The sequence below is a fragment of the Salvelinus sp. IW2-2015 genome, unplaced genomic scaffold (assembly GCF_002910315.2).
Source record: "Salvelinus sp. IW2-2015 unplaced genomic scaffold, ASM291031v2 Un_scaffold3841, whole genome shotgun sequence".
NCBI lineage: Eukaryota > Metazoa > Chordata > Actinopteri > Salmoniformes > Salmonidae > Salvelinus > Salvelinus sp. IW2-2015.
This window is the reverse complement of record NW_019945115.1, coordinates 50,162-78,051: the sequence shown is the minus strand read 5'-3', so window position 1 is coordinate 78,051 and position 27,890 is coordinate 50,162. Positions and strand designations below refer to the sequence as shown.

The window sequence follows — 27,890 nt, the reverse complement described above, 5'->3', positions numbered from 1 at the left end:
GCAGGCCTCAACCACTACCCTGACAGCACTTGATTCAGTGTATCATGCAGGCCTCAACCACTACCCTGACAGCACTTGATTCAGTGTATCATGCATCCCTCAGGTTCATTACAAATCAGAAATGTCTAACACATCGTCATTGACCTTGCGTAGGCTTAAACACTGGGCCTATACATTAGTCTAGGCCTACACACTGAGCTGCTGTGTGTGTGTGTGTGTGTGTGTGTGTGTGTGTGTGTGTGTGTGTGTGTGTGTGTGTGTCTAGTTACCTTGGGCAGGCGTAGACACTTGGACGACACCTCATACTCTATGTATGCCTCCTCATGTCCCGTACTTCCTCTTCCTCCCTCTGTATAACACAGCTCCTGGGCCCTCTGCAGCGCCGCATCCAGCTCTGACATCTCGTAAACACACAGCGCCGAGCGACCGGTCGCCGTGGGCGTCGACGCCTGCCCCGCCGCCATGGCAACGAACAGCGCCGGTCGCCCCTGGTGTTCGGCGGGGGAAGCCCCCTGGGCGAGGTTGTAACCGCCGGAACATTCCAACGGAACCTCCACGTAGGAGTAGAAGCTCCGGTCCCCGGCGCAGAGACGAGAAACGTAAGTCCGGTACTCCTTCCTGTGCCACATATCCCTCCGCGAGAACAGGAAGTAGACGTGGTCGCTGTGGTTAAACGCTGATATGAAGTTGTTGTTGTACTCGGAGTAGCTCCCGACGACCAGCTTCCCTAGTTCCTCGTCTTGAGAGAAGGCCTGACGGGCGGGGGAGGAGCTGGGGGACAGACGGCGCGTTGTGATTGGTGGGATGTCGCTGGGGCCTTTACTAGTGTAGCCACGCCCCACTAGCATCAGCCCCACCCCCTTCTGGTTCAAGATCACGCCCACGGTGGAGACGCGGGGGTCGTTGGCGGCAACGTACTGCGTGTCCACCGGGTTGGACGTCTGATAGAGCACCTCGGACACATTACCCAGACTCCTCTTGTCACAGATACCCTGGAACAATGTCCCGCACACGATCAGGCTCCTTGCCCCGACCTCTGACCCCACCGCATCCACGCCTTCCTCCAGGAGCAGGATCTTATTGGTGTTGGGGGTGACCCGGGCGGTGGGGCAGTCCTTGGGGACTATGGGGGGCAGGCATTCAGGACTGTCTAGCTTGGGGCCAGTCTGACTGGAGGACAGCACCTAGGACAAGATGAGAGATAACACAGAGTAATGGTGGGTAGGGCGGCCGGCAGCCTAGCGGATAGTGCTTTGGGCCAGTAAACCGAAAGGTCTCTGGTTCAAATCCCAGATCCAACAAGGTGAAAAATATTGTCGTTGTGCCCTTGAGCAAAGCATTTAAACCGTAATTGCTCCAGTAAGTGGCTCTGGAAAAGAGCGTCTGCTAAGTGACTGAAATGTATAAATTAAAACAGATTAGTTTTATTGGCAGCCTATTCCCTCTATAGTGTGAACTACTGTTGATCAAAGGGTCCATTGTAAAGGGAATAGGGTGCCATTTTAGGACAAAGCCATTGTTTGCGTTCACAGAACCGGTCAAAAGAAACTCTTACATAAACACAGACAACATATAGGACTGGTTTCCCAGACACAGGCTAAACGCAGTACTAGACTAAAACGTAAGCTCAATGGATAATCTCCATTGAAAGTGCTTTTTTAGTCCATTTAGTCTTAATCTGTGTCTGGTAAACCAGTATATAGAGAACCAGGGCCCAGAGAACCAGGGCTCAGAGAACCAGGGCCCAGAGAGACAGGGCCCAGACAGCCAGGGCCCAGACAGCCAGGGCCCAGACAGCCAGGGCCCAGACAGCCAGGGCCCAGAGAACCAGGGCCCAGAGAACCAGGGCTAGACAGCCAGGGCCCAGAGAACCAGGGCCAGTGTTTCAAAAGTTATCTGGATTTTGCCTATTGGATAGGATTAAATGCATAGAGCTAGAATGCGTAGAACAGAGGAATCATTGACTTGAATGGGGACTCGTGAAGGATATACTACGAAGGAAGCTAAATCTACTTTGGGTTTTCTAAAGCTAACCGGCGTCAGTCAGCTTCACATTCCAGCTCAGGCTTCGTCCGTACTACGGCGGTGGATATTGCTCGTCCGCCTGCGCTAACTCTAGCAGGCTTGTAACTGCTGAACTCGTCATTGAGACAACGCTGAAACATAACCCATGGACGAGTCAGTGCCACATCTGGTTTAGTCGTTTAATTTGACACTAGCTAGGTTTCCATCCAATTGGCGACAGATTTCCCTGCGAATATTTTTTAAAATCTGCATAAAAACAAAATGCGCATTTTCCCACCAGAGATGTTCCCATCAAATGACTTGTTGCGGATAAATGTGTGTGATGACGTAGTGCCACATTAGCATAACTTTTGCGGTTAAATTATCAGGTACCGAATAAAACACTCCAAGTGAATGGTTTTACACTCTACTGTTGTTCTCTAACAAACATGTTTATATAGCGAGTGTGCCCACTGGTACTGTCATGATGAGGTGCTGTTGGCTAGAGGGCACCTATAACCTACTGTACTGTCATGATGAGGTGCTGTTGACTAGAGGGCACCTATAACCTACTCACATGATGAGGTGCTGTTGGCTAGAGGGCACTATAACCTACGGTACTGTCATGATGAGGTGCGTTGGCTAGAGGGCACCTATAACCTACTGGTACTGTCATGATGAGGTGCTGTGGACTAGAGGGCACCTATAACCTACTGGTACTGTCATGATGAGGTGCTGTTGACTAGAGGGCACCTATAACCTCTGGTACTGTCATGATGAGGTGCTGTTGGTAGCATGGGCACCTATAAGCCTACTGTACTGTCATGATGAGGTGCTGTTGACTAGAGGCACCTATAACCTACTACATGATGAGGTGCGTTGACTAGAGGGCACCTATAACCTACTACATGATGAGGTGCTGTTGACTAGAGGCACCTATACCTACTACATGATGAGGTGCTGTTACTAGAGGGCACCTATACCTACTATGATGAGGTGCTGTTGGCTAGAGGGCACCTATAACCTACTACATGATGAGGTGCTGTTGGCTAGAGGGCAATCAACCTACTACATGATGAGCCCAGACAGCCATCAATGACTGGTACTGTCATGATGAGGTGCTGTTGACTAGAGGGCACCTATAACCTACTGGTACTGTCATGATGAGGTGCTGTTGGCTAGAGGGCACCTATAACCTACTGGTACTGTCATGATGAGGTGCTGTTGACTAGAGGGCACCTATAACTACTACATGATTGAGGTGCTGTTGACTAGAGGGCACCTATAACCTACTACATGATGAGGTGCGTTTGACTAGAGGGCACCTATAACCTACTACATGATGAGGTGCTGTTGACATAGGGCACTATAACCTACTACATGATGAGGTGCTGTTGGCTAGAGGGCACTATAACCTACTACATGATGAGGTGCTGTTGGCTAGAGGGCACCTATAACCTACTACATGATGAGGTGCTGTTGACTAGAGGGACACTATAACCTACTACATGATGAGGTGTGCTGTTGACTAGAGGGCACCTATAACCTACTACAGATGAGAGGTGCTGTTGCTAGAGGCACCTATACCTACTACATGATGAGTGCTGTTGGCTGGAGGCACCTATAACCTACTAATGATGAGGCTGTTGGCACTATAGACTAAATGATGAGTGCTGTTGGCTAGTGGAGTTAGCCTGAGTTAGCCTGCCCTGGAGCAGGTTAGTGGAGTTAGCCTGAGTTAGCCTGCCCTGGAGCAGAGTAGGTTAGCCCTGAGTTAGCCTGCCCTGGAGCAGGTTAGTGGAGTTAGCCCTGAGTTAACCTGCCCTGGAGCAGGTTAGTGGAGTGAGCCCTGAGTTAGCCTGCCCTGGAGCAGGTTAGTTCTGAATGCAGAGGATAGTGGAGTTAGTCCTGAGTTAGCCTGCCCTGGCGCAGGTTAGTTTCTGAATGCAGGATAGTGCAGTTAGCCTGCCCTGGCGCAGGTTAGTTCTGAAGCAGGATAGTGCAGTTAGCCTGCCCTGGCGCAGGTTAGTTCTGAATGCAGGATAGTGCAGTTAGCCTGCCCTGGGCAGGTTAGTTCTGAATGCAGGATAGTGCAGTTAGCCTGCCCTGGAGCAGGTTAGTTCTGAATGCAGGATAGTGCAGTTAGCCTGCCCTGGAGCAAGTTAGTGAGCCACTTTCTTGGTACCGGTTATCCCGAGTTGAACTCAGAGTTGACCAACGTTACCTGGCCAACTCCTCAACCTGCTTGGTAGGATAGGGCTCTGTTCTATTCATTGTATTTCTATGCATTTCAGTCTATCCCATAAGCCAAACATCCAGATGGATAACTATGGAAAAACTGGAGCCAGTTGATTAAAAGACATTGTAATTACCTGGAGGTCAGGAGAGAGATGGTAGAGATGGTTGACCGCCCCCACGTACAGATGACCAGACATGGGGTCCAGTAGGAGGTGGTTGAGGGGAGATCCATCCAGGGAGAGGCGAGGGAAGGCCTGCCCAGCGGGAGAGGCCTTCTCTGGGTTAGGGTCCAGCTGGGGCTGGGTCAGGGCCTGTGGAAGCTGCAGCAGTACCAGACACCACCAGCAGGTGGCGAGGGGGAGCAGAGGGGGAACAGCAGCTGGCATGGCACCCCCTTACCTGCTGGAAAAGAGAGAAGAAGAGGATGAGGATGAGGATGAGGAAGAGAGAGAGAGAGAGAGAGAGGAGTGTTTTCCTCTGAGGATACTAACCACTATATACCCACAGACACACTTCACTGCCTGCATATCTCTGTCTCTCACTCAAACACACAAAGACTTCCCCCTTGCTTCAAACACTTTCTTTTGTTCTTCAAAGCTCCCCCACCTTCAGACACACACATACGCACACACATACGCACACACACGCACACACACACACACACACACACACACACACACACACACAGCACCAGCAGAAGATCCTACTCTGACAAGTGAGGCGGAGGCTCAGCTAAACAAAGGTCATGTCTTCTTCTTCTTCTTCTGCCCACATAGGATGTGTTGATGCTGGTCCTAGAGCGCCATAGACAACATGGGGCCCAAAGGGCACCCTTTCCCCTATCTAGTGCTCTGGGATAAAAGTAGTGCACTACATGGGAATAGGACACCATTTGGAACATAGCCCAACACATACCTGATAAAAAGACATCACAATGCAGGTAGGACAACAACACACCACACACAACCAACACACACACACACACACACACACACCACACACACACACACACACACACACACACACACAACACACACACCACACACACACACACACATGCACACACACACACAAAGGACAAACATGCAGCCCCGGCTTGATACAAGACGTTTCTGTTTCAGTCACGAACGTAAACAGAAAACTGAAGGTGACTCCCGTAGAAAGACAAGTCAACACATACCACACAAACACACGCCACTCTGACCACACAAACACGCGCCACTCTGAACATCACACTGTTGTTGGTTAATGAAACCAATGTGAAGTTCTATGTTTCAGGGGAAGATGACAGATGTCAGACAACTGATAGAAAGGAAATAACGGAAGACCAAAGTCCAGTACCAGTCGTCCATATTCAGAAGTTATTACAGTATGGAGCCATCACGTTATCAGTGAAGTAGAGACAGTAAAACATAGGTGTGGCACCAGTTAGCTAGCGGTAATACATTATATCCTGGTGAAGTCTGTTTTGTGCTATCATGTCAACTCCTGTGACAATTTGGCTTGAGAACGGCAGCACAGATCTGGGACAGGCTAGCTGTAATACTACTGACTTCTAGATCATTCTCTTCTTGCTGTAAAATTAGAGACAAAATAAAAACCACGTACTACTTACTGCTGCATAGATCTCTCCTCCTCACTCCCTCCTCCCCAGTCTCTCTCTTCCTCCCTCCCTCCCCTCCCCAGTCTTTCTCTACTCCCTCCTCTTCATCTCTCCTCTCTCTTCCTCCCTCCCTCCCTCTCTCCTCCTCCTCCCTCCCTCCTCCCCAGTCTCTCTCTCCTCTCTTCCTCCCTCCCTCCTCCCCAGTCTCTCTCTACTCTCTCTTCCTCCCTCCTCTTCAAAGTCCTCTCCTCCTCCTCCCTCCTCCCCAGTCCCTCTCCTCTCTCTTCCTCCACCCTCCCTCCTCCCCAGTCTCTCTCTCCCTCTCTCTTCCCCTCCCTCCCTCCTCCTCTCCCAGTCTCTCTCTCCTCTCTCTTCCTCCCTCCTCTTCAAAGTCTCTCCTCCTCCCTCCCTCCTCCCCAGTCTCTCTCTTCCTCCCTCCTCTTCAAAGTCTCTCCTCCTCCCTCCTCCTCCCCAGTCTCTCTCTCCTCTCTTTCCTCCCTCCTCTTCAAAGCTCTCCTCCTCCCTCCTCCTCCCCAGTCTCTCTCTACTCTCTCCTCCTCCCTCCTCTTCAAAGTCTCTCCTCCCCCTCCCTCCCTCCTCCCGTCTCTGTCTCCTCTCTCTTCCTCCCTCCTCTTCAAGTCTCTCTCTACTCCCTCCTCTTCAGTCTCTCCTCTCTCTTCCTCCTCTTCAGTCTCTCCTCTCTATTCCTCCCTCCCTCCTCCCCAGTCTCTCTCTCCTCTCTCTTCCTCCCTCCTCTTCAAAGTCTCTCCTCTCTCTTCCTCTTCTTCAGTCTCTCCTCTCTATTCCTCCCCCCTCCTCCCAGTCTCTCTACTCCCTCCTCTTCAGTCTATCCTCTCTCTTCCTCCTCCCTCCCTCTTCAGTCTCTCCTCTCTCTTCCTCCCTCCCTCCTCTCCCCCAGTCTCTCTCTACTCCCTCCTCTTCGGTCTCTCCTCTCTCTTCCTCATCCCTCCTCTTCAGTCTCTCCTCTCTCTTCCTCCCTCCTCCTCTTCAGTCTCTCTCTCTTCCTCCCTCCTCTTCAGTCTCTCTCTCTCCTCCCTCCCTCCTCTTCAGTCTCTCCTCTCTCTTCCTCCTCCCTCCTCTTCAGTCTCTCTCTCTCTTCTCTCTCCTCCTCCCTCCTCCTCATCAAAGTCTCTCTCTCTTCTCTCTCCTCCTCCCTCCTCCTCATCAAAGTATCTCTCTTCTCTCTCCTCCTCCCTCCTCATCATCAAAGTATCTCTCTTCTCTCTCCTCCTCCCTCCTTATCAAAGTTTCTCTCTTCCTCCCTCCTTCCTCTTCAAAGTCTCTCTATTCTCCCTCCTCCTCAAAGTACAGAGACTCATCTGCATACTGCAAGCTGGTTTCTCAGCCAATACATTGAATATGTTGAATATCATTTCACTTTCAAAAACGCAAAACAAAACAGAGAACCTCAGAGGAGAACATGGAGTAGAGGAGGGAGAAGAGGTTCATCTGTAATTTATGTTGCAGCAGCAGCGAGCGGAGACGTCTCGGGGCTTTGGATATGAAAGAGAAGGGGCTTCGTCCCAAACGGCACCCTATTCCCTTTGACCAGAGCCCTGGTCAACGGTAGTGCACTATTAAAGGGAATAGGGTGTGATTTGRGACATTCGCCAAGAAAAAGAAAATAGGGTGAATTGCCCTAACATGATCAGTATGCATATAACATTTTGTCTCATCGCCCAACACCAGCATCTCTCCTCACCTTCAAAGGGTCTGACACTAGTTAGAAAGGACAGTTTGCTACGCTATTTAAGATTAAAGTGAAATTTTCAATTAAGGCCCTCGCTGTGTAAGAGTTTTACATTATCCCATTCTGCAAGGAGAAGCCAGAGTGAGAAGCGTATCACCTTTACTGACGTGTTTCACACAAAAATTATTTTGATAATGTAATAACTACACACTATAACGTGTTTACACAGAGAGCCTTTTAATAATGTAATACAAACTATACATACTAAGTAACCAACCAACATTAAAAATTCACTCCGAAGTACAGGGTACACTTCTTTTTTTATTTTTTATAATTAAATATATTTCAGTACCAGTCAAAAGTTTGGACACACCTACTCATTCCAGGGTTTTTCTTTATTCTAACAATTTTCTAAATTGTAGAATAATAGTGAAGACATCAAAACTATGAAATAATGCATATGGAATCATGTAGTAACCAAAAAAGTGTTAAACAAATCAAAATATATTTTATATTTGAGGTTCTTCAAAGTAGCCACCCTTTGCCTTAATGACAGCTTTGCACACTCTTGGCATTCTCTCAACCAGCTTCATGAGTTAGTCACCTGGAATGAATTTCAATTAACAGGTGTGCCTTGTTAATTTGTGGAATTCCTTTCCTTCTTAATGTGTTTGACCCAATCAGTTTTGTTGTGACAAGGTAGGAGGGTATACAGAAGATAGCCCTATTTGGTGAAAGACCAAGTCCATATTATGGCAAGAACAGCTCAAATACGCAAAGAGAAATGACAGTCCATCATTACTGTAAGACATGAAGGTCAGTCAATCTGGAACGTTTCAACAACTTTGAAAGTTTCTTCAAATGCAGTCGCAAAAACCATTTAAGCACTATGATGGAACTGGCTCTCATGAGGACCGCCACAGGAAAGGAAGACCCAGAGTTACCTCTGCTGCAGAGGATAAGTTCATTGCAGCCCAAATGAATATTTCACAGAGTTCAAGTAACAGACACATCTCAACATCAACGGTTCAGAGGGGACTGTGTGAATCAGGCCTTCATGGTCGAATTGCTGCAGAGAAACCACTACTAAAGGACACCAATAATAAGAAGATACTTGCTTGGGCCAAGAAACACGATCAATGGATATTAGACCGGTGGAAATCTGTCCTTTGGTCTGGGGTCCAAATTTGAGATTTTTGGTTACAACCACCGTGTCTTTGTGAGAAACGGTGTTGGTGAACGGATGATCTCCGCATGTGTATTTCCCATCGTGAAGCATGGAGGAGGAGGTGTTATGGTTTGGGGGTGCTTTGCTGGTGACACTGTCTGTGATTTATTTAGAATTCAAGGCACACTTAAAACCACTTAACCTGTTTGTAAAACTGTTGGTGTAACTGTTGGTGTAACTGTTTGTAAAACTGTTTGTAAAACTGTTTGTAAAACTGTTTGTAAAACTGTTGGTGTAACTGTTTGTAAAAGTGTTGGTGTAACTGTTTGTCAAAAGTGTTGGTGCCAATGTTGGTGTTACTCATTGTAAAACATGTTGATGTAACTGTTTGTAAAACAGTTTGTAAAATGTTGGTGTACCTGTTTGTAAAACGTTTGTAAAAGTGTTGGTGTACACTGTTTGTAAAAGTGTTGGTGTAACGGTTTGTTAAACTGTTGGTGTACTGTTTGTAAAAGTGTTGGTGTAACTGCTTGTAAAAAGTGTTGGTGTAACTGCTTGTAAAAGTGTTGGTGTAACTGTTTGTAAACTGTTTGTAAAAGTGTTTGTAAAAGTGTTGGTGTAACTGTTTGTAAAACTGTTGATGTAACTGTTTGTAAAACAGTTTGTAAGTGTGTTGGTGTAACTGTTGGTGTTACTCATTGTAAAAGTGTTGGTGTAACTGTTGGTGTAATTGTTGATGTAACTGTTTATAAAAGTGTTGGTGTAACTGTTGGTGTAAGTGTTTGTAACTGTTTATAAAAGTGTTGGTGTAACTGTTGGTGTAGTGTTTGTAAAACTGTTTGTAAAAGTGTTGGTGTAATTGTTTGTAAAACTGTTTGTAAAATTGTTGGTGTTACGTTTGTAAAAGTGTTGGTGTAAACTGTTTGTAAAAGTGTTGGTGAAAGTGTTGGTGTAACTGTTGGTGTGACTGTTGGTGTAACTGTTTGTAAAGTGCTGGTGTTACTCATTGTAAAACTGTTGGTGTAATTGTTTGTAAAAGTTTGTTGTAACTGTTTGTAAAAGTGTTGGTGTAACTGTTTGTAAAAGTGTTGATGTAACTGTTTGTAAAAGTGTTGGTGTAACTGTTTGTAAAAGTGTTGGTGTAACTGTTTGTAAAAGTGTTGGTGTAACTGGTTGTAAAAGTGTTGGTGTAACTGGTTGTAAAAGTGTTGGTGTAACTGTTTGTAAAAGTGTTGGTGTAACTGTTTGTAAAAGTGTTGGTGTACCTGTTGGTAAAAGTGTTGGTGTAACTGTTGGTGTAACCGTTTGTAAAACTGTTGGTGTAACTGTTTGTAAAACTGTTGGTGTAACTGTTTGTAAAACTGTTTGGTGTAACTGTTTGTAAAACTGTTGGTGTAACTGTTTGTAAAACTGTTTGGTGTAACTGTTTGTAAAACTGCTTGTAAAACTGTTGGTTTAACTGTTGTAAAACTGTTGGTGTAACTGTTTAATAAAATGTTGGTGTAACTGTTTGTAAAACTGTTGGTGTAACTGTTTATAAAACTGTTGGTGTAACTGTTTGTAAAGTGTTGGTGTAATGTTTGTAAAACTGTTGGTGTAACTGTTTGTAAAACTGTTGGTGTAACTGTTTGTAAAACTGTTGGTGTAACTGTTGTAAAACTGTTGGTGTAACTGTTTGTAAACTGTTGTGTAACTGTTTGTAAAACTGTTGGTGTAACTGTTTGTAAAACTGTTGGTGAACTGTTTGTAAAGTGTTGGTGTATTTGTTTGTAAAACTGTTTGTAAAATTGTTGGTGTTACGTTTGTAAAAGTGTTGGTGTACTCATTGTAAAAGTGTTGGTGTAACTGTTTGTAAAAGTGTTGGTGAAAGTGTTGGTGTATGTTGGTGTGACTGTTGGTGTAACTGTTTGTAAAAGTGCTGGTGTTACTCATTGTAAAACTGTTGGTGTAATTGTTTGTAAAGTGTTGGTGTAACTGTTTGTAAAAGTGTTGGTGTAACTGTTTGTAAGTGTTGGTGTAATGTTTGTAAAAGTGTTGGTGTAACTGTTTGTAAAGTGTTGGTGTAACTGTTGGTGTAACCGTTTGTAAAACTGTTGGTGTAACTGTTTGTAAAACTGTTGGTGTAACTGTTTGTAAAACTGTTGGTGTAACTGTTTGTAAAACTGTTGTGTAACTGTTTGTAAACTGTTGGTGTAACTGTTTGTAAAACTGCTTGTAAACTGTTGGTTTAACTGTTTGTAAAACTGTTGGTGTAACTGTTTATAAAACTGTTGGTGTAACTGTTTGTAAAACTGTTGGTTAACTGTTTATAAAACTGTTGGTGTAACTGTTTGTAAAAGTGTTGGTGTAACTGTTTGTAAAGTGTTGGTGAAACTTTGTAAAGTGTTGGTGTAACTGTTTGTAAAAGTGTTGGTGTAACTGTTTGTAACTGTTGGTGTAACTGTTTGTAAAACTGTTGGTGTACTGTTTGTAAAACTGTTTGTGTGTAACTGTTTGTAAAACTGTTGGTGTAACTGTTTGTAAAACTGTTGGTGTAACTGTTTTGTAAAACTGTTGGTGTAACGTTTGTAAACTGTTGGTGTAACTGTTTGTAAAACTGTTGGTGTACTGTTTATATAACTGTTGGTGTAACTGTTTGTAAAACTGTTGGTGTAACTGTTTGTAAAACTGTTGGTGTACTGTTTGTAAAACTGTTGGTGTAACTGTTTGTAAAACTGTTGGTGTAACTGTTTGGTAAAACTGTTTGTCATCTTTCACTCCTCTTTTCCCTTTTTTCGTAGCTGCTGAGTAGCTGCTGAGAGTGTTGCCTAGCTAGGTCGTAGCTGCTGAGAGTGTTGCCTAGCTAGGTCGTCAGCTGCTGAGAGTGTTGCTGGCTAGGTCGTAGCTGCTGGGAGTGTTGCCTAGCTAGGTCGTAGCTGCTGAGAGTGTTGCCTGGCTAGGTCGTAGCTGCTGGGAGTGTTGCCTGGCTAGTCGTAGCTGCTGGGGTGTTCTGGCTATGTAGGTGTGTTGCCTAGCTAGGTCGTAGCTGCTGGGAGTGTTGCCTGGCTAGGTCGTAGCTGCTTGGAGTGTTGCCTGGCTAGGTCGTAGCTGCTTGAGAGTGTTGCCTGGCTAGGTCGTAGCTGCTGAGAGTGTTGCCTAGCTAGGTCGTAGCTGCTGAGAGTGTTGCCTAGCTAGGTCGTAGCTGCTGGGAGTGTTGCCTAGCTAGGTCGTAGCTGCTGGGAGTGTTGCCTGGCTAGGTCGTAGTGCTGGGAGTGTTGCCTGGCTAGGTCGTAGCTGCTGAGAGTGTTGCCTAGCTAGGTCGTAGCTGCTGAGAGTGTTGCCTAGCTAGGTCTGTTGCCTAGCTAGGTCGTAGCTGCTGGGAGTGTTGCCTGGCTAGGTCGTAGCTGCTGAGAGTGTTGCCTAGCTAGGTCGTAGCTGCTGAGAGTGTTGCCTAGCTAGGTCGTAGCTGCTGGGAGTGTTGCCTAGCTAGGTCGTAGCTGCTGGGAGTGTTGCTGGCTAGGTCGTAGCTGCTTGGAGTGTTGCCTAGCTAGGTCGTAGCTGCTGGGAGTGTTGCCTGGCTAGGTCGTAGCTGCTGAGAGTGTTGCCTAGCTAGGTCGTAGCTGCTGAGAGTGTTTGCCTAGCTAGTCGTAGCTGCTGGGAGTGTTGCCTGGCTAGGTCGATGCTGCTGGGAGTGTTGACTGGCTAGGTCGTAGCTGCTGAGAGTTGTTGTGGCTAGGTCGTAGCTGCTGGGAGTGTTGCCTGGCTAGGTCGTAGCTGCTTGAGTGTTGCCTGGCTAGGTCGTAGCTGCTGAGAGTGTTGCCTGGCTAGGTCGTAGCTGCTGAGAGTGTTGCCTGGCTAGGTGTAGCTGCTGAGAGTGGCCTGGCTAGGTTGTAGCTGCTTGAGAGTTGCCTGGCTAGGTCGTAGCTGCTGGGAGTGTTTCCTGGCTAGGTCGTAGCTGCTGGGAGTGTTGCCTGGCTAGGTCGTATCTGCTGAGAGTGTTGCCTGGCTAGGTCGTAGCTGCTGGACTGTTGCCTGGCTAGGTCGTAGCTGCTTGGAGAGTTGCCTGGCTAGGTCGTAGCTGCTGGAGTGTTGCCTGGCTAGGTCGTAGCTGCTGGGAGTGTTGCCTGGCTAGGTCGTAGCTGCGGGAGTGTTGCCTGGCTAGGTCGTAGCTGCTGAGAGTGTTGCCTAGCTAGGTCGTAGCTGCTGGAGTGTTGCTAGCTAGGTCTGTTGCCTAGCTAGGTTGAGCTGCTGGGAGTGTTGCCTGGCTAGGTCGTAGCTGCTGAGAGTGTTGCCTAGCTAGGTCGTAGCTGCTGAGAGTGTTGCCTAGCTAGGGTCGTAGCTGCTGGGAGTGTTGCCTAGCTAGGTCGTAGCTGCTGGGAGTGTTGCCTGGCTAGGTCGTAGCTGCTTGGAGTGTTGCTGTAGCTAGGCGTAGTGCTGGGTGTTGCCTGGCTGGTGTAGTGCTGAGTGGGTGCTAGGCTAGGTCGTAGCTGCTGAGAGTGTTGCCTAGCTAGGTGTCGTAGCTGCTGGGAGTGTTGCCTGGCTAGGTGAGCTGCTGGGAGTGTTGCCTGGCTAGGTCGTAGCTGCTGAGAGTGTTGCCTGGCTAGGTCGTAGCTGCTGGGAGTGTGCCTGGCTAGGTCGTAGCTGCTTGGGAGTGTTGCCTGGCTAGGTCGTAGCTGCTGAGAGTGTTGCCTGCTAGGTCGTAGCTGCTGGTGTGCCTGGCTAGGTCGTAGCTGCTGAGAGTGTTGCTGGCTAGGTTGTACTGCTGGGAGAGTTGCCTGGCTAGGTCGTAGCTGCTGGGAGTGTTTCCTGGCTAGGTCGTAGCTGCTGGGAGTGTTGCTGGCTAGGTCGTATCTGCTGAGAGTGTTGCCTGGCTAGGTCGTAGCTGCTGGACTGTTGCCTGGCTAGGTCGTAGCTGCTTGGAGAGTTGCCTGGCTAGGTCGTAGCTGCTGTGGAGTGTTGCCTGGCTAGGTCGTAGCTGCTGGGAGTGTTGCCTGGCTAGGTGTAGCTGCTGGGAGTGTTGCCTGGCTATGGTCGTAGCTGCTGGGAGTGTTGCCTAGCTAGGTCGTAGCTGCTGAGAGTGTTGCCTGGCTAGGTCATAGCTGCTTGGAGTTGCGGTATTGCGCCTGGATAGGTCGTAGCTGCTGAGAGAGTGTTGCTAGCTAGGTCGTAGCTGCTGGAGAGTGTTGCCTGGCTAGGTCGTAGCTGCTGGGAGTGTTGCTAGCTGGTGCGTGTGTGAGAGTGTTGCCTGGCTAGGTCGTAGCTGCTGGGAGTGTTGCCTGGCTAGGTCGTAGCTGCTGGGAGTGTTGCCTGGCTAGGTCGTAGCTGCTGAGAGTGTTGCCTGGCTAGGTCGTAGCTGCTGGGAGTGTTGCCTGGCTAGGTCGTAGCTGCTGGGAGTGTTGCCTAGCTAGGTCGTAGCTGCTTGGAGAGTTGCCTGGCTAGGTCGATCCTTGTACCAGAGTCAGAATTACACTCACTACTGTAATACTTACTGTTGTAATATCTTATGTTTCACCGAGTCGTGGCTGAACGACGACATAAATAACTTACAGGTGGCTGGGTTTACGCTGCATCGGCAAGATAGAACAGCCGCCTCCGGTAAGACAAGTGGTGGCGGTCTGTGTCTATTTGTAAGCAAAAGCTGGTGCACGAAATCTAATAGTAAGGAAGTCTCTTGGTTTTGCTCGCCTGAGGTAGAGTACCTCATGATAAGCTTTTTCACCTCATTTCTACAAGTATGTTATATGTGCAACCAGAGGGGGAAAAAACTCTAGACCACCTTTAAGCCACACACAGAGACGCATACAAAGCTCTCCCTCGCCCTCCATTTGGCAATTCTGACCATAATTCCATCCTCCGGATTCCTTCTTACAAGCAAAAACTAAAGCAGGAAGTACCAGTAACTCGCTCAATACAGAAGTGGTCAGATGACGCGGATGCTAAACTGCAGGACTGTTTTGCAAGCACAGACTGGAATATGTTCAGGGATTCTTCCGATGACATTGAGGAGTACACCACATCAGTGACTGGCTTCATCAATAAGTGCATTGATTAGGTCGTCCCCACATTGACCGTACGTACATACCCCAACCAGAAGCCATGGATGACAGGCAACATCCACACATCCGGAATCGTACTACACCGGCTCCGATGCTCGTCGGATGTGGCAGGGCTTGCAAATTATTACAGACTACAAAGGGAAGCACAGTCTCGAGTTGCCCAGTGACACGAGCCTACCAGACAAGCTAAATTACTTCTACGCTCGCTTCGAGGCAAGCAACACTGAAGCATGCATGAGAGCATCAGCTGTTCCGGACGACTTTGTGATCATGCTCTCCGTAGCCGATGTAAGACCTTTAAACAGGTCAACATTCACAAGGCCGCAGGGCAAGACGGATTACCAGGATGTGTACTCCGAGCATGCGCTGACCAACTGGCAAATGTCTTCACTGACATTTTCAACCTGTCCCTGTCCGAGTCTGTAATACCAACATGTTTCAAGCAGACCACCATTGTCCATGTGCCCAAGAACACAAAGGTAACCTGCTTAAATGACTACTGACCCATAGCACTTACGTCTATAGCCATGAAGTGCTTTGAAAGGCTGGTTATGGCTCACATCAACACCATTATCCCAGAAACCCTAGACCCACTCCAATTTGCATACCGCCCCAACATATCAACAGATGATGCAATCTCTATTGCACTCCACACTGCCCTTTCCCACTTTGACAAGAGGAACACCTACGTGAGAATGCTATTCATGCTCAGTCCCCTCCTGTACTCCCTGTTCACTCATGGCTGCATGGCCAGGCACGACTCCAAAACCATCATTAAGTTTGCCGGCGACACAACAGTGGTAGGCCTGATCACCGACAACAATGAGACAGCCAATAGGGAGGAGGTCAGAGACCTGGCCGTGTGGTGCCAGGATAACAACCTCTCCCTCAACGGGATCAAGACAAAGGAGATGATTGTAGACTACAGGAAAAGGAGGACCGAGCACGCCCCCATTCTCATCGACGGGGCTGCAGGTTGAGAGCTTCAAGTTCCTTGGTGTCCACATCACCAACAAACTACCATGATCCAAGCACAACAAGACAGTCGTGAAGAGGGCACGACAACACCTATTCCTCCTCAGGAGACTGAAAAGATGTGGCATGGGTCCCCAGATCCTCAAAAGGTTATACAGCAGCACCATCAAGAGCATCCTGACTGGTTGCATCACTTCCTGGTATGGCAACTGCTCGGCCTCCGACCGCAAGACGCTACAGAGGGTAGTGCGTACGACTCAGTACATCACTGGGAACAAGCTTCCTGCCATCCAGGACCTCTATACCAGGTGGTGTCAGAGGAAGGATTGACTTTGTACCGGTACCCCCTGTATATAGCCTCCACATTGACTCTGTACCGGTACCCCCTGTATATAGCCTCCACATTGACTTTGTACCGGTACCCCCTGTATATAGCCCTCCACATTGACTCTGTACCGGTACCCGCCCTGTATATAGCCTCAACATTGACTCTGTACCAGTACCCCCTTGTATATAGCCTCCACATTGACTCTGTACCGGTACCCCTGTATATAGCCTCCACATTGACTCTGTACCGGTTACCCCAGTATATAGCCTCCCATTGACTCTGTACGCCGGTACCCCCCTTGTATATAGCCTCCACATTGACTCTGTACGGTACCCCCAGTATATAGAATCCACATTGACTCTGTACGGTACCCCCCTGTATATAGCCTCCACATTGACTCTGTACCGGTACCCCCTGTATATAGCCTCCACATTGACTCTGTACCAGTACCCCCAGTATATAGAATCCACATTGACTCTGTACTGGTACCCCCTGTATATAGCCTCCACATTGACTCTGTACAGTACCCCATTATATAGTCTCCACATTGACTCTGTACCTGTACCCTGTATATAGCTCCACATTGTTATTTTACTGCTGCTCTTTAATTATACATTTTTTTAACTTAAGACTTTATATATTTTTAAAACTGCACTATTGGTTAGAGCTTGTAAGTCAGCATTTCACTGTAAGATCTACACCTGTTGTATTCGGCGCAAGTGGACAAATAAAATTGGATTTGACACCAGACACAGAAACAGCCACGCACAATTAACAATGAGAGTACAGTATACACCCTCCTCCCACTCGGCGCAGCCCCCCACCCACCCACACCCTCTCTCTCCCCAATGCAGAGGTAAATACTCCAGTCTCAGACAGACACTCAGAACGCACACACACACCCTCTCTCTCCACTCGCCGCCGCCGCCCCCCCACACACACCGTCTAGACCGAAGCCACAGATCAACAATAATCTGAAGGACAGGTCGGTCATACAAAAGAGAAAGAGAGAGAGAGAGAGACAGAGAGGACAGAGAGAGACAGAGAGAGCAGAGGAGACAGAGAGAGACAGAGAGAGACAGAGGAGAGAACAGAGAGAGACAGAGAGAGACAGAGAGACAGAGAGAGAAGAGAGAGAGAGAGAGAGAGAGACAGAGAGACAGAGAGACGAGAGAGAGAGAGGGAGAGAAGAGGAGAGAGAGGGAGAGAGACACAGAGAGACAGAGAGACAGAGAGACAGAGAGACAGAGAGACAGAGAGAGGGAGGGAGAGAGGGATAGGAGAGAGAGAGAGAGACAAGAGACAGAGAGACAGAGAGACAGAGAGACCAGAGAGACAGAGAGAGGGAGAGAGAAGGGGAGAGAGAGGGAGAGAGAGGGAGAGAGACCACAGAGAGACAGAGAGACAGAGAGACAGAGAGACAGAGAGACAGAGAGAGGGAGGGAAGAGGGAGGGGAGAGGGATAGAGACAGAGGGCAGCTGCTTTTACATCAGACAGACCAAACGAACAGCCTTTGAAGGTATTAGGTAGACATCTGTGTGTGTGTACTGTGTGTGTAACGTGGTGTGTGTAACTGTGTGTGTAACTGTGTGTGTGTAACTGTGTGTGTGTGTGTGTGTGGTGTACTGTGTGTGTGGTCTCTGTAATGTGTGTGTGTGGTGTAACTGTGTGTGTGTGTGTGTCTCTGTAACTGTGTGTGTGTGTAACTGTGTGTGTGTGTGTGTGTTGTAACTGTGTGTGTGTGTGTGTGGTAACTGTGTGTGTGTGTAATGTGTGTGTGTGTGTGTGTGTGTAACTGTGTGTGTGTGTGTGTATGGTGTGTGTGTGTGTGTGTGTGTGTGTGTGTGTGTGTGTGTGTGTTGTGTGTGTGTGTGTGTGTAACTGTGTGTGTGTGTAGTGTGTGTGTAACTGTGTGTGTGTGTAACTGTGTGTGTGTGGTTGTAACTGTGTGTGTGTGTGTGTAACTGTGTGTGTGTGTCAGTATTAGGTAGACAGACATGCGCTGTGTGAGCGAACAGAACAGACACACTCCAAGCTGCCACACCCATGTCGCTGAGACTCAGCTAGGCTCTGTGTGTGTGTCTGTGTGTGTGTGTTTGTGAGCGCATGTTGTTCCTGCGTGTGTCGTGTGTGTGTGTGCCGGCAAGCAGGAAGCCACTATCATTCCAATCCGCCTTTCTTTACGAGACTTGGTGTTTCCACATTCACTAGCTTGCCTTCATGAAACAAAACATTCCCAACCTGCGCTGCTGGCCGAATTCTTTGCTGTGTAATTTATATATTTTTTGTATCTTAATTGAAAATGGGTCAAACTGAAGAGGCAGAGGCACGACGTTAGCAAAGGGAAGTCACCCTACTGTCTGAGAAACACAACACCTCTATTGTGAAAACAAACTGATCCATTGGATGGACCTTCGTGTCTGCCTTGACTTATCATCACACCAACGAGATCTAGGATCCAAATTCGCCGTGTGTCTGCCTTGACTTATCATCACAACAACGAGATCTAGGATCCAAATTGCCTTGACTTCACCGTGTGTCTTATTATTATTACACATTAAAAATTATCACTTCTCACAACGGTTCAGTAAAGTTAGATTAGCGCTGAATCAACGTCTCACAAGATCACAGAATTATGAATAAACATTTTTACATAACAGAACCGAATATAGTAGTATATATATATATATATATATATATATATATATATAATACGTTACACCAAAAACACATCCTCAGTCATTTCTAGTCACACCATCTGTTTAATTCGCTCGCGACACGCGAGATCTGAAAACATATACTCATGAAAGTGATTTGATATCAAAATGTCAAGGAGTTTGGGACATTTAAAATCGGTAAAACCTTGAAGAATTATAATTCCCGATTGACAGTGATGATGGCCTATTTTGAAATTAGGTACGCCTAAGGTATTAAAAATTGACAATTTTCTTGAGAATAATATATGTGGACATAGGACATGGACATATGTGTGGACATAGGACATGGACATATGTGTGGACATAGGAAGACGTTGCAAATTGGAGGATGCATTTTATCCATAGACCTATTCTACAATGACAGTCAATAGGTTACATCTATGGCGATGTAATTGATGTGAATGTAGCTGCCACTGTGTTGAAGCCACCTGATGCTGTATAACATTACGTTTCATCACGGGCCAGATGTTCAGGACACTGTACTCTGTATGAGCAAGTATGATGGCCCTCTTTGAACTATTGGCAGCTCTAATGCATTTGCACTCTCTTTTTTTAGTCTATAAAAGCCCGGTGTAAACTATCACCACTTCACTAAGTCAGGATTCCTATTTGACTCAGCCTCCTTGCCCGTCCAACATTTCCTCATCTCCCACTCCTTCTAATGCGACTAGACCCGATGCTTCTCACTATTTTTCCCCCTGCCCCGCTACAAAGTTTCTCCCTGCAGGCGGTCACTGAGTCCGAGGTGCTAAAGGAGCTCCTGAAACTTGACCCCCCAAAAACATCTGGGTCAGATGGGTTAGACCCTTTCTTCTTTAAGGTTGCTGCCCATATCATCACCAAGCCTACAGTATCTCCGACCTTTTTAACCAGTCTCTCCTCTCTGGGGAGGTTCCCATTGCTTGGAAGGCAGCCACAGTTCGTCCTTTATTTAAAGGGGGAGATCAAGCTGATCCTAACTGTTATAGACCTATTTCTATTTTACCTTGTTTATCAAAAGTGTTGGAAAAACGTGTCAATAATCAACTGACTGGCTTTCTTGATGTCTATAGTATTCTCTCTGGTATGCAATCTGGTTTCCTCTCAGGTTATGGATGTGTCACTGGAACCTTTAAAGGTCCTCAATGATGTCACCTAAGGAGTATTGGTGTCTCTGAGGGATCTTTGGCCTGGTTTGCTAACTACCTCTGTCAAAGAGTGCAGTGTATAAGGTCAGAAAATCTGCTGTCTCAGCCACTGCCTGTCACCAAGGGAGTACCCCAAGGCTCAATCCTCGGTCCCACGCTCTTCTCAAATTACATCAACAACATAGCTCAGGCAGTAGGAAGCCCTAAGGAAGATGAAAACAGAAAAAACTGTCTAAGAAATTATGAGGCAAATCAGTCAAAACAACAATACTTTGTCCCTCTTTTCAACGCTTTTGTGTCAATAATTTGTACTAAACCAAATCCAAAGTGTTGGTGCAAATGCCAGCTCGCCACGTTTGCCGGCGGCCCTGCTGTGCGGCTCTCTGCACCGTAGATGGATGGAAATCGCCACACAATGCTACAAGTGTATGATCTATATGTATCTATACACTGAGTGTACAAAACATTAAGAACATCTTCCTAATATTGAGTTCCCCCTCTGAGTGGCACAGTCCATTTCTCAGTTGTCTCAAGGCTTAAAAATCCTTCCTTAACCGTCTCCTCCCCTTCATCTACACTGATTGAATGAATTTAAGTGACATCAATAAGGGATTCATAGCTTTCACCTGGATTCACCTGGTCAGTCTATGTCATGGAAAGGGCAGGTGTTCCTAATGTTTTGTACACTCAGTGTATGTATTTTATTTTTGGGTGGCAGGAATGGGCTTCCATATTCAAAACTATGCACAAAAAGTGCTGTAATTTCTTAACGGTTCACCCGATACAGATGAAAATAACCTAAAATGAAAGCTCACAGTCTGCACTTCTAACCTCATACCATTTTAAAATGCAAAGTGCTGGAATACAGAGACAAAACAATAAAACAATTGTCACTGCCCCAATACGTTTGGAACTCACTGTATCTTCCGGACTCTGACAATGCTAGTTCTGATATTTCTTAATTTCTTTCTTTTGACTTTTTGGATTATATGCCTATTGTTTTCTATTGCTAGGTATTACTGTTGGAGCTAGAAACACAAGCATTTAGCTAGGTATTACTGTTGGAGCTAGAAACACAAGCATTTAGCCTGGTATTACTGTCGGAGCTAGAAACACAAGCATTTAGCCTGGTATTACTGTTGGAGCTAGAAACACAAGCATACTTGCTAGTATTACTGCTACTGTTGGAGCTAGAAACACAAGCATATTGCTAGGTATTACTGTTGGAGCTAGAAACACAAGCATTTAGCTAGGTATTACTGTTGGAGCTAGAAACACAAGATATTGCTAGGGTATTACTGTTTGAGCTAGAAACACAAAGCATTTAGCTAGGTATTACTGTTGGGAGCTAGAAACACAAGCATTTAGCCTGGTATTACTGTTGGAGCTAGAACACAGCATTTAGCTAGGTATTACTGTTGGAGCTAGAAACACAAGCATTAGCTGGTATTACTGTTGGAGCTAGAAACACACAGCATTTAGCTAGGTTTACTGTTGGGCTAGAAACACAAGCATTTGCTAGGTATTACTGTTGGACTAGAAACACAAGCATATTGCTAGGATTACTGTTGGAGCTAGAAACACAAGCATTTAGCTAGGTATTACTGTTGGAGCTAAAACACAAGCATTTAGCTGCGGTATTACTGTTGGAGCTAGAAACACACAGCATAGCTGGGTATTACTGTTGGAGCTAGAAACACAAGCATTTAGCTGGGTTTACTGCTTGGAGCTAGAAACACAAGCATTAGCTAGGTATTACTGTGGAGCTAGAAACACAAGCATTTAGCTATGGTATTACTGTTGGAGCTAGAAACACAAGCATTTGCTAGGTATTACTGTTGGAGCTAGAAACACAAGCAATGTTAGCTAGGTATTAATGTTGGAGCTAGAAACACAAGCATTAGCTAGGTATTATACGTTGGAGCTAGAAACACAAACATTTAGCTAGGTATTACTGTGGAGCTAGAAACACAAAGCATTTAGCTAGGGTATTACTGTTGGAGCTAGAAACACAAGCAATTGTTAGGGTATATACTGTTGGAGCTAGAACACAAGCATTTATCTAGGTTTACTGTTGGAGCTAGAAACACAAGCATTTAGCTAGGTATTACTGTTGGAGCTAGAAACACAAGCATATTGCTAGGTATTACTGTTGGAGGCTAGAAACACAAGCATTATTGCTAGGTATTACTGTTGGAGCTAGAAAAGCCACATAAGATTACATAGTGATAGTAATCATGTATTATTGACTAGTTACATGCTTAGGAAGCTAGAAACAAAGCAGTATTGTGCTGGTATTACTGTTGGAGCTAGAACACAAGCATTTAGCTAGTATCTATCTGTTGGAGCTAGAACACAAGCTATTTGCTAGGTATTACTGTTGGAGCTAGAAACACAAGCATATTGCTAGGTATTACTGTTGGAGCAGAAACAAAGCATTTAGCTAGGTATTACTGTTGGAGCTAGAAACACAAGCATTAAGCTAGGTAGTTAATACTGTTGGAGCTAGAACACAAGCATTTAGCTGGTATTACTGTTGGAGCTAGAAACACAAGCATATTCTGGTATTACTGTTGGAGCTAGAAACACAAGCATTTAGCTTATTACTGTTGTAGACTAGAAAACACAAGCATATTGCTAGGTAGTACTGTTGGAGCTAAGAAACAAGCATATTGCGTGGTATTACTGTTGGCGAGAAACAGAGCATCAAGCACAAGATATTGCTAGGTATTACTGTTGGAGCTAGAAACACAAGCATATTGCTAGGTATTACTGTTGGAGCTAGAAACACAAGCATTTATGTACTGGGTATTACTGTTGGAGCTAGAAACACAAGCATTTAGCTGGGTATTACTGTTGGAGCTAAAAACACAAGCATTTAGCTAGGTATTGCTGTTGGAGCTAGAAACACAAGCATTTAGCTAGGTATTACTGTTGGAGCTAGAAACACAAGCATTTAGCTAGGTATTACTGTTGGAGCTAGAAACACAAGCATATTTGCTAGGTATTTACTGTTTGGAGCAGAAACACAAGCATATTGCTAGGTATTACTGTTTGGGGAGCTAGAAACACAAGCTATTGCTAGGTATTACTGTTGGAGCTAGAAACACAAGCATATTGCTGGTATCTCTGTTGGTAGCTAGAAACACAAGCATTTAGCTAGGTATTACTGTTGGAGCTAGAAACACAAGGCATATTAGTTAGGTATTTACTGTTGGAGTAGAAAACACAAGCATTATGCTATGGTGATTACTGTTGGAGCTGAAAACACAAGCATTTAGGCTAGGTCTTATCTTGTTAGCTGACACACCTAAGGATTTTACATCGTGTACGGTATTTACTGGTTGGAGCTGAAGAACAAGCATTTGCTAGGTATTACTGTTGGAGCTAGAAAAAACCAAGCATTTATTCTAGGTTATTACTGTTGGAGCTAGAAACACAAGCATTTAGCTAGGTATGAATGACTGTTGGAGCTAGAAACACAAGCATTTAGCGGGATATTACTGTTGAGCTAGAAACACAAGCAATTAGCTAGGTATTACTGTTGGAGCTAAAAAAACACAAGCATTTTAGCGTAGGTATTAGACTGTTGGAGCTAGAAACACAAGCATTTAGCTAGGTATTACTGTTGGAGTAGAAACACAAGCATTTGAGGCTATGGTATTAACTGTGGAGCTAGAAACACAAGCTCATTAGCTAGCGTATTACTGTTGGAGCTGAACGACAAGCATTTAGCTAGGTATTAATGCACTGTTGGAGCTAGGAACACAAACAGTTTAGGCTAGTGGTATTACTGTTGGAGCTAGAAACACAAGCTATCATTGTTAGGTTATTACTTTGGAGCTAGAAACAAAGCATTATCAGGTATTACTGTTGGAGCTAGAAACACAAGCATTTAGCTAGGTATTAATCACTGTTGAGCTAGAAAACACAAAGCATTTAGCCTGGTATACTGTTGGAGCTAGAAACACAAGCATATTGCTGGTATTACTGTTGGAGCTAGAACAACAAGCATTTAGCTTAGGTATTACTGTTGGAGCTAGAAACACACAGCATATTGCTAGGTATTACTGTTGGAGCTAGACAGAACAAAGCATTTTTGCTAGGTATTACTGTTGGAGCTAGAAACACAAGCATTTAGCTAGGTATTACTGTTGGAGCTAGAAACACAAGCATTTCTAGGTATATACTGTTGGAGCCAGAAACACAAGCATATATTAGGTTACTGTTGGAGCTAGAAACACAAGCATATTAGTTAGGTATTACTGTTGGACTAGAAACACAACATATATTGCTAGGGTATTACTGTTGGAGCTAGAAACACAAGCATATATCTGGTATTACTGTTGGAGCTAGAAACACAAGCATATTATTAGGTATTACTGTTGGAGCTAGAAACACAAGCATATTGCTAGGTATTACTGTTGGAGCTAGAAACACAAGCATATTTGCTAGGTATTACTGTTGGAGCTAGAAACACAAGCATATTGCTAGGTATTTACTGGTTGGAGCTAGAAACACAAGCATTTAGCTAGGTATTACTGTTGGAGCTAGAAACACAAGCAATATTAGCTAGGTATTACTGTTGGAGCTAGAAACACAAGCATTATCTGAGTATTTACTGTTGGAGCTAGAAACACAAGCATTTAGCTAGGTATATACTGTTGGAGCAGAAACACAAGCATATTATTAGGGTTACTGTTGGAGCTAGAAACACAAGCATATTTAGGTAGGTTACTGTTGGAGCTAGAAACACAAGCATATGTAGGTATTACTGTTGGAGCTAGAAACACAATCATATTGCTAGGTATTACTGTTGGAGCTAGAAACACAAGCATATTGCTAGGTATTACTGTTGGAGCTCGACAAGCATATTGCTAGGTATTACTGTTGGAGCTAGAAACACAAGCATATTGCTAGGTATTACTGTTGGAGCTAGAAACACAAGCATTTATCTAGTATTACTGTTTGGAGCTAGAAACACAAGCATTTAGCTAGGTATGAATGCACTGTTGGAGCAGAAACACAAGCATATTTATTAGGATCACTGTTGGAGCTAGAAACACAAGCATATTAGTTAGGTATTACTGTTTGGAGCTAGAAACACAAGCATATTGCTAGGTATTACTGTTTGAGCTAGAAACACAACATATTTGCTAGGTATTACTGTTGGAGCTAGAAACACAACATATTGCTAGGTATTACTGTTGGAGCTAGAAACACAAGCAATTTATTAGGTATTACTGTTGGAGCTAGAAACACAAGCATATTGCTAGGTATATTACTGTTGGAGCTAGAAACACAAGCATATTGCTAGGTATACTGTTGGAGCTAGAAACACAAGCATATTGTAGTATTACTGTTGGAGCTAGAAACACAAGCATATATCTAGGTTATTACTGTTGGAGCTAGAAACACAATCATATTGCAGGTATTACTTACTGTTGGAAGCTAGAAACACAAGCATTTGCTAGGTATTACTGTTGGAGCTAGAAACACAAGCATATTGCCTAGGTATTACTGTTGGAGCTAGAAACACAAGCATATTGCTAGGTATTACTGTTGGAGCTAGAAACACAAGCATTATTGCTAGGTATACTGTACTGTTGGAGCTAGAAACACAAGCATATTGTTAGGTATTACTGTTGGAGCTAGAAACACAAGCATATTGCTAGGTATTTTACTGTTGGAGCTAGAACACAAGCATATTAGCTAGGTATTACTGTTGGAGCTAGAAACACAAGCATATTGCTAGGTATTTTACTGTTGGAGCTAGAAACACACAATATTGCTAGTATTACTGTTGGAGCTAGAAACACCAGCATTTAGCTGGTATTACTGTTGGAGCTAGAAACACAAGCATATTTTAGGTATTACTGTCTTGACTGAGAACACAAAGCTATTGCTAGTATACGTGTTGGAGCTAAGAAAACACAAGCACGAGACCTCCAGCAGGCCACAAATGTGCATGTGTCAGCATATGGTCTCACAAGGGCTCTGAGGATCTCATCTCGGTACCGAATGGCAGTCAGGCTACCTCTGGCGAGCACATGGAGGGCTGTGCGGCCCCACAAAGAAATGCCACCCCACACCATGACTGACCCACCGCCAAACCGGTCATGCTGGAGGATGTTGCAGGTTGCCTACCCTCACCACCTGGGGCGGTCTGTCAGGAAGTCCAGTATCCAGTTGCATAGGGAGGTGTTAAGTCCAAGGTTCCCAAGCTTGGTTACGAGCTTGGAGGGGACTATGGTGTTGAACGCTGAACTGTAGTCAATGAACAGCATTCTCACATAGATATTCCTCTTATCTAGGTGGGTGAGGTCTGTGTGGGATTGTATCGTCTATGGATCTGTTATTAGAGTGGGTCTAGGGTGTCTGGGATGATGGAGTTGATGTGTGCCATAACCAGCCTTTCAAAGCACTTCATGATTACAGATGTTAGTGCTACAGGGTGTTAGTCATTCTGGCAGGTAGCCTTAGAGTTCTTGGGAACAGGAATGGTGGTGGTCAGCCCGAGACATGTGGGGATTACAAACTGGGACAAGGAGAGGTTGAACATGACCGTGAAGATGCCTGCCAGCTGTTCTGCACCTGTCTGAGAATGGGCCCTGGTATACCGTCCCGGCCCCGCAGCCTTATGAGTGTTGACCTGATTAAAGACCTTACTCACGTCGGCCTCGGAATGAGATCACCCAGTCCCCGGGATCGGCGGGGACACTCATGCACTCATCCACTCTGTGTTGTTTTTGTCGAAGCGTGCATAGAATTGAGATCGTCTGGCAGAGAGGCATCGTCTGGCAGAGAGGCATCTGGTACTTGTTCCTTCAGCCGTAGCCTCGGGGTTGTCTACGATAGCTCTGTGTGTGGTAGCCCTGTTCTTTAGTTTAGCACCAACCTCGGTGTTAATCCATGGCTTGTGATTGGGTATCGCTATCGGCGGAGTGCAGGAACATATCCCAAGAGATTGGCCGATACATTGGCCGATAGAACGGAGGGAAGAGGTGGCCGGTGGTCTTAATCCAGGACCCTTCGTCTTAATCCAGGACTTCCCCCTCTCCTGTTTCCTCTTGGATAGCCCAGCAAAGCGAACGCCTTAATTGAGGTTAGTAAACTTCCGATCTGATGTTCAAAAGTTGTTGTCGACAACGGGATACATTTTGTGCCAAAAAGTTATGATAAATCGGCGAAAGAATCACAAAATAGAGTTCGGAGGTCGGAGGTCGTAAGACGGCACCATCTTCTTAAAAAGCTACAGAAGATGTGTTGTTGAGCGGTAACCCCTAACGACAACCCCGGGCGCCGATGGCGTGGACGTCCATTAAGGCAGCCCCCCCCCCCCCGGCAGGAAAGAGAGAGGAGAGGAGGGAGGGGGGTGGGAGGCCAGAGAGGAGGGATGGAGGGGAGGGAGGGAGGAGAGGCAGAGAGGAGGGATGGAGGGGGAGGGAGGGAGGGAGGCAGAGAGGAGGGATGGAGGGGGAGGGAGGGAGGCAGAAGAGGGAGGGATGGAGGGAGGCAGAGAGGAGGAATGGCAGGGGGAGGGAGGGAAGGCGGAGGGGAGGGAGGGAGGCAGAGAGGAGGGATGGAGGGGGAGGAGGGAAGGCAGAGAGGGGGGATGGAGGGGAGGGAGGCAGAGAAGGAGGGATGGATGGGCAAGGAGGCGATGGAGAGCAAGGGCGTGCAGATGGGATCAGACAGAAAGAGGAGGGAGAGGTGCGAATATAAAAAATGAGACAAAAAGCTAGAGGAGAAGAAGACACCCAGGAGAGAGGAGTTTAGTGTTTATTGACTGGGTCTGACTGTTCTGTACACACACAACACACACACACTACACACACCACACACACACACAGCTACTGTTTTTCTCTCTAGGGTGATGAAATATTCAGGAGGTTACATTACTAAATTATTACTTTACTTAATCTGTGTTTTTGTATCTCCAATGTTTTTGTTCTGTTATTCAAACATTCTCATCCCTCTCAC

The 27,890-nt window shown here is 45.9% G+C and overlaps 1 protein-coding gene across 1 annotated transcript in view; it reads right to left on the bottom strand.

The window, feature by feature from the left end:
• Nucleotides 1-269: 269 nt before the first annotated feature.
• Nucleotides 270-27,890, bottom strand: part of LOC112076561 (plexin-B1) — a gene marked incomplete at its 3' end in the record, with an annotated part of 50,676 nt that continues 23,055 nt past the window's right edge. Inside the window, exons 2-3 of the mRNA XM_024143301.2 lie at nucleotides 4,377-4,644; nucleotides 270-1,184 (exon numbers count right to left, since the gene is read on the bottom strand). Coding sequence (XP_023999069.2) covers nucleotides 270-1,184; nucleotides 4,377-4,628 — 1,167 coding nt within the window. The remainder of the gene's footprint in view (nucleotides 1,185-4,376; nucleotides 4,645-27,890) is intronic.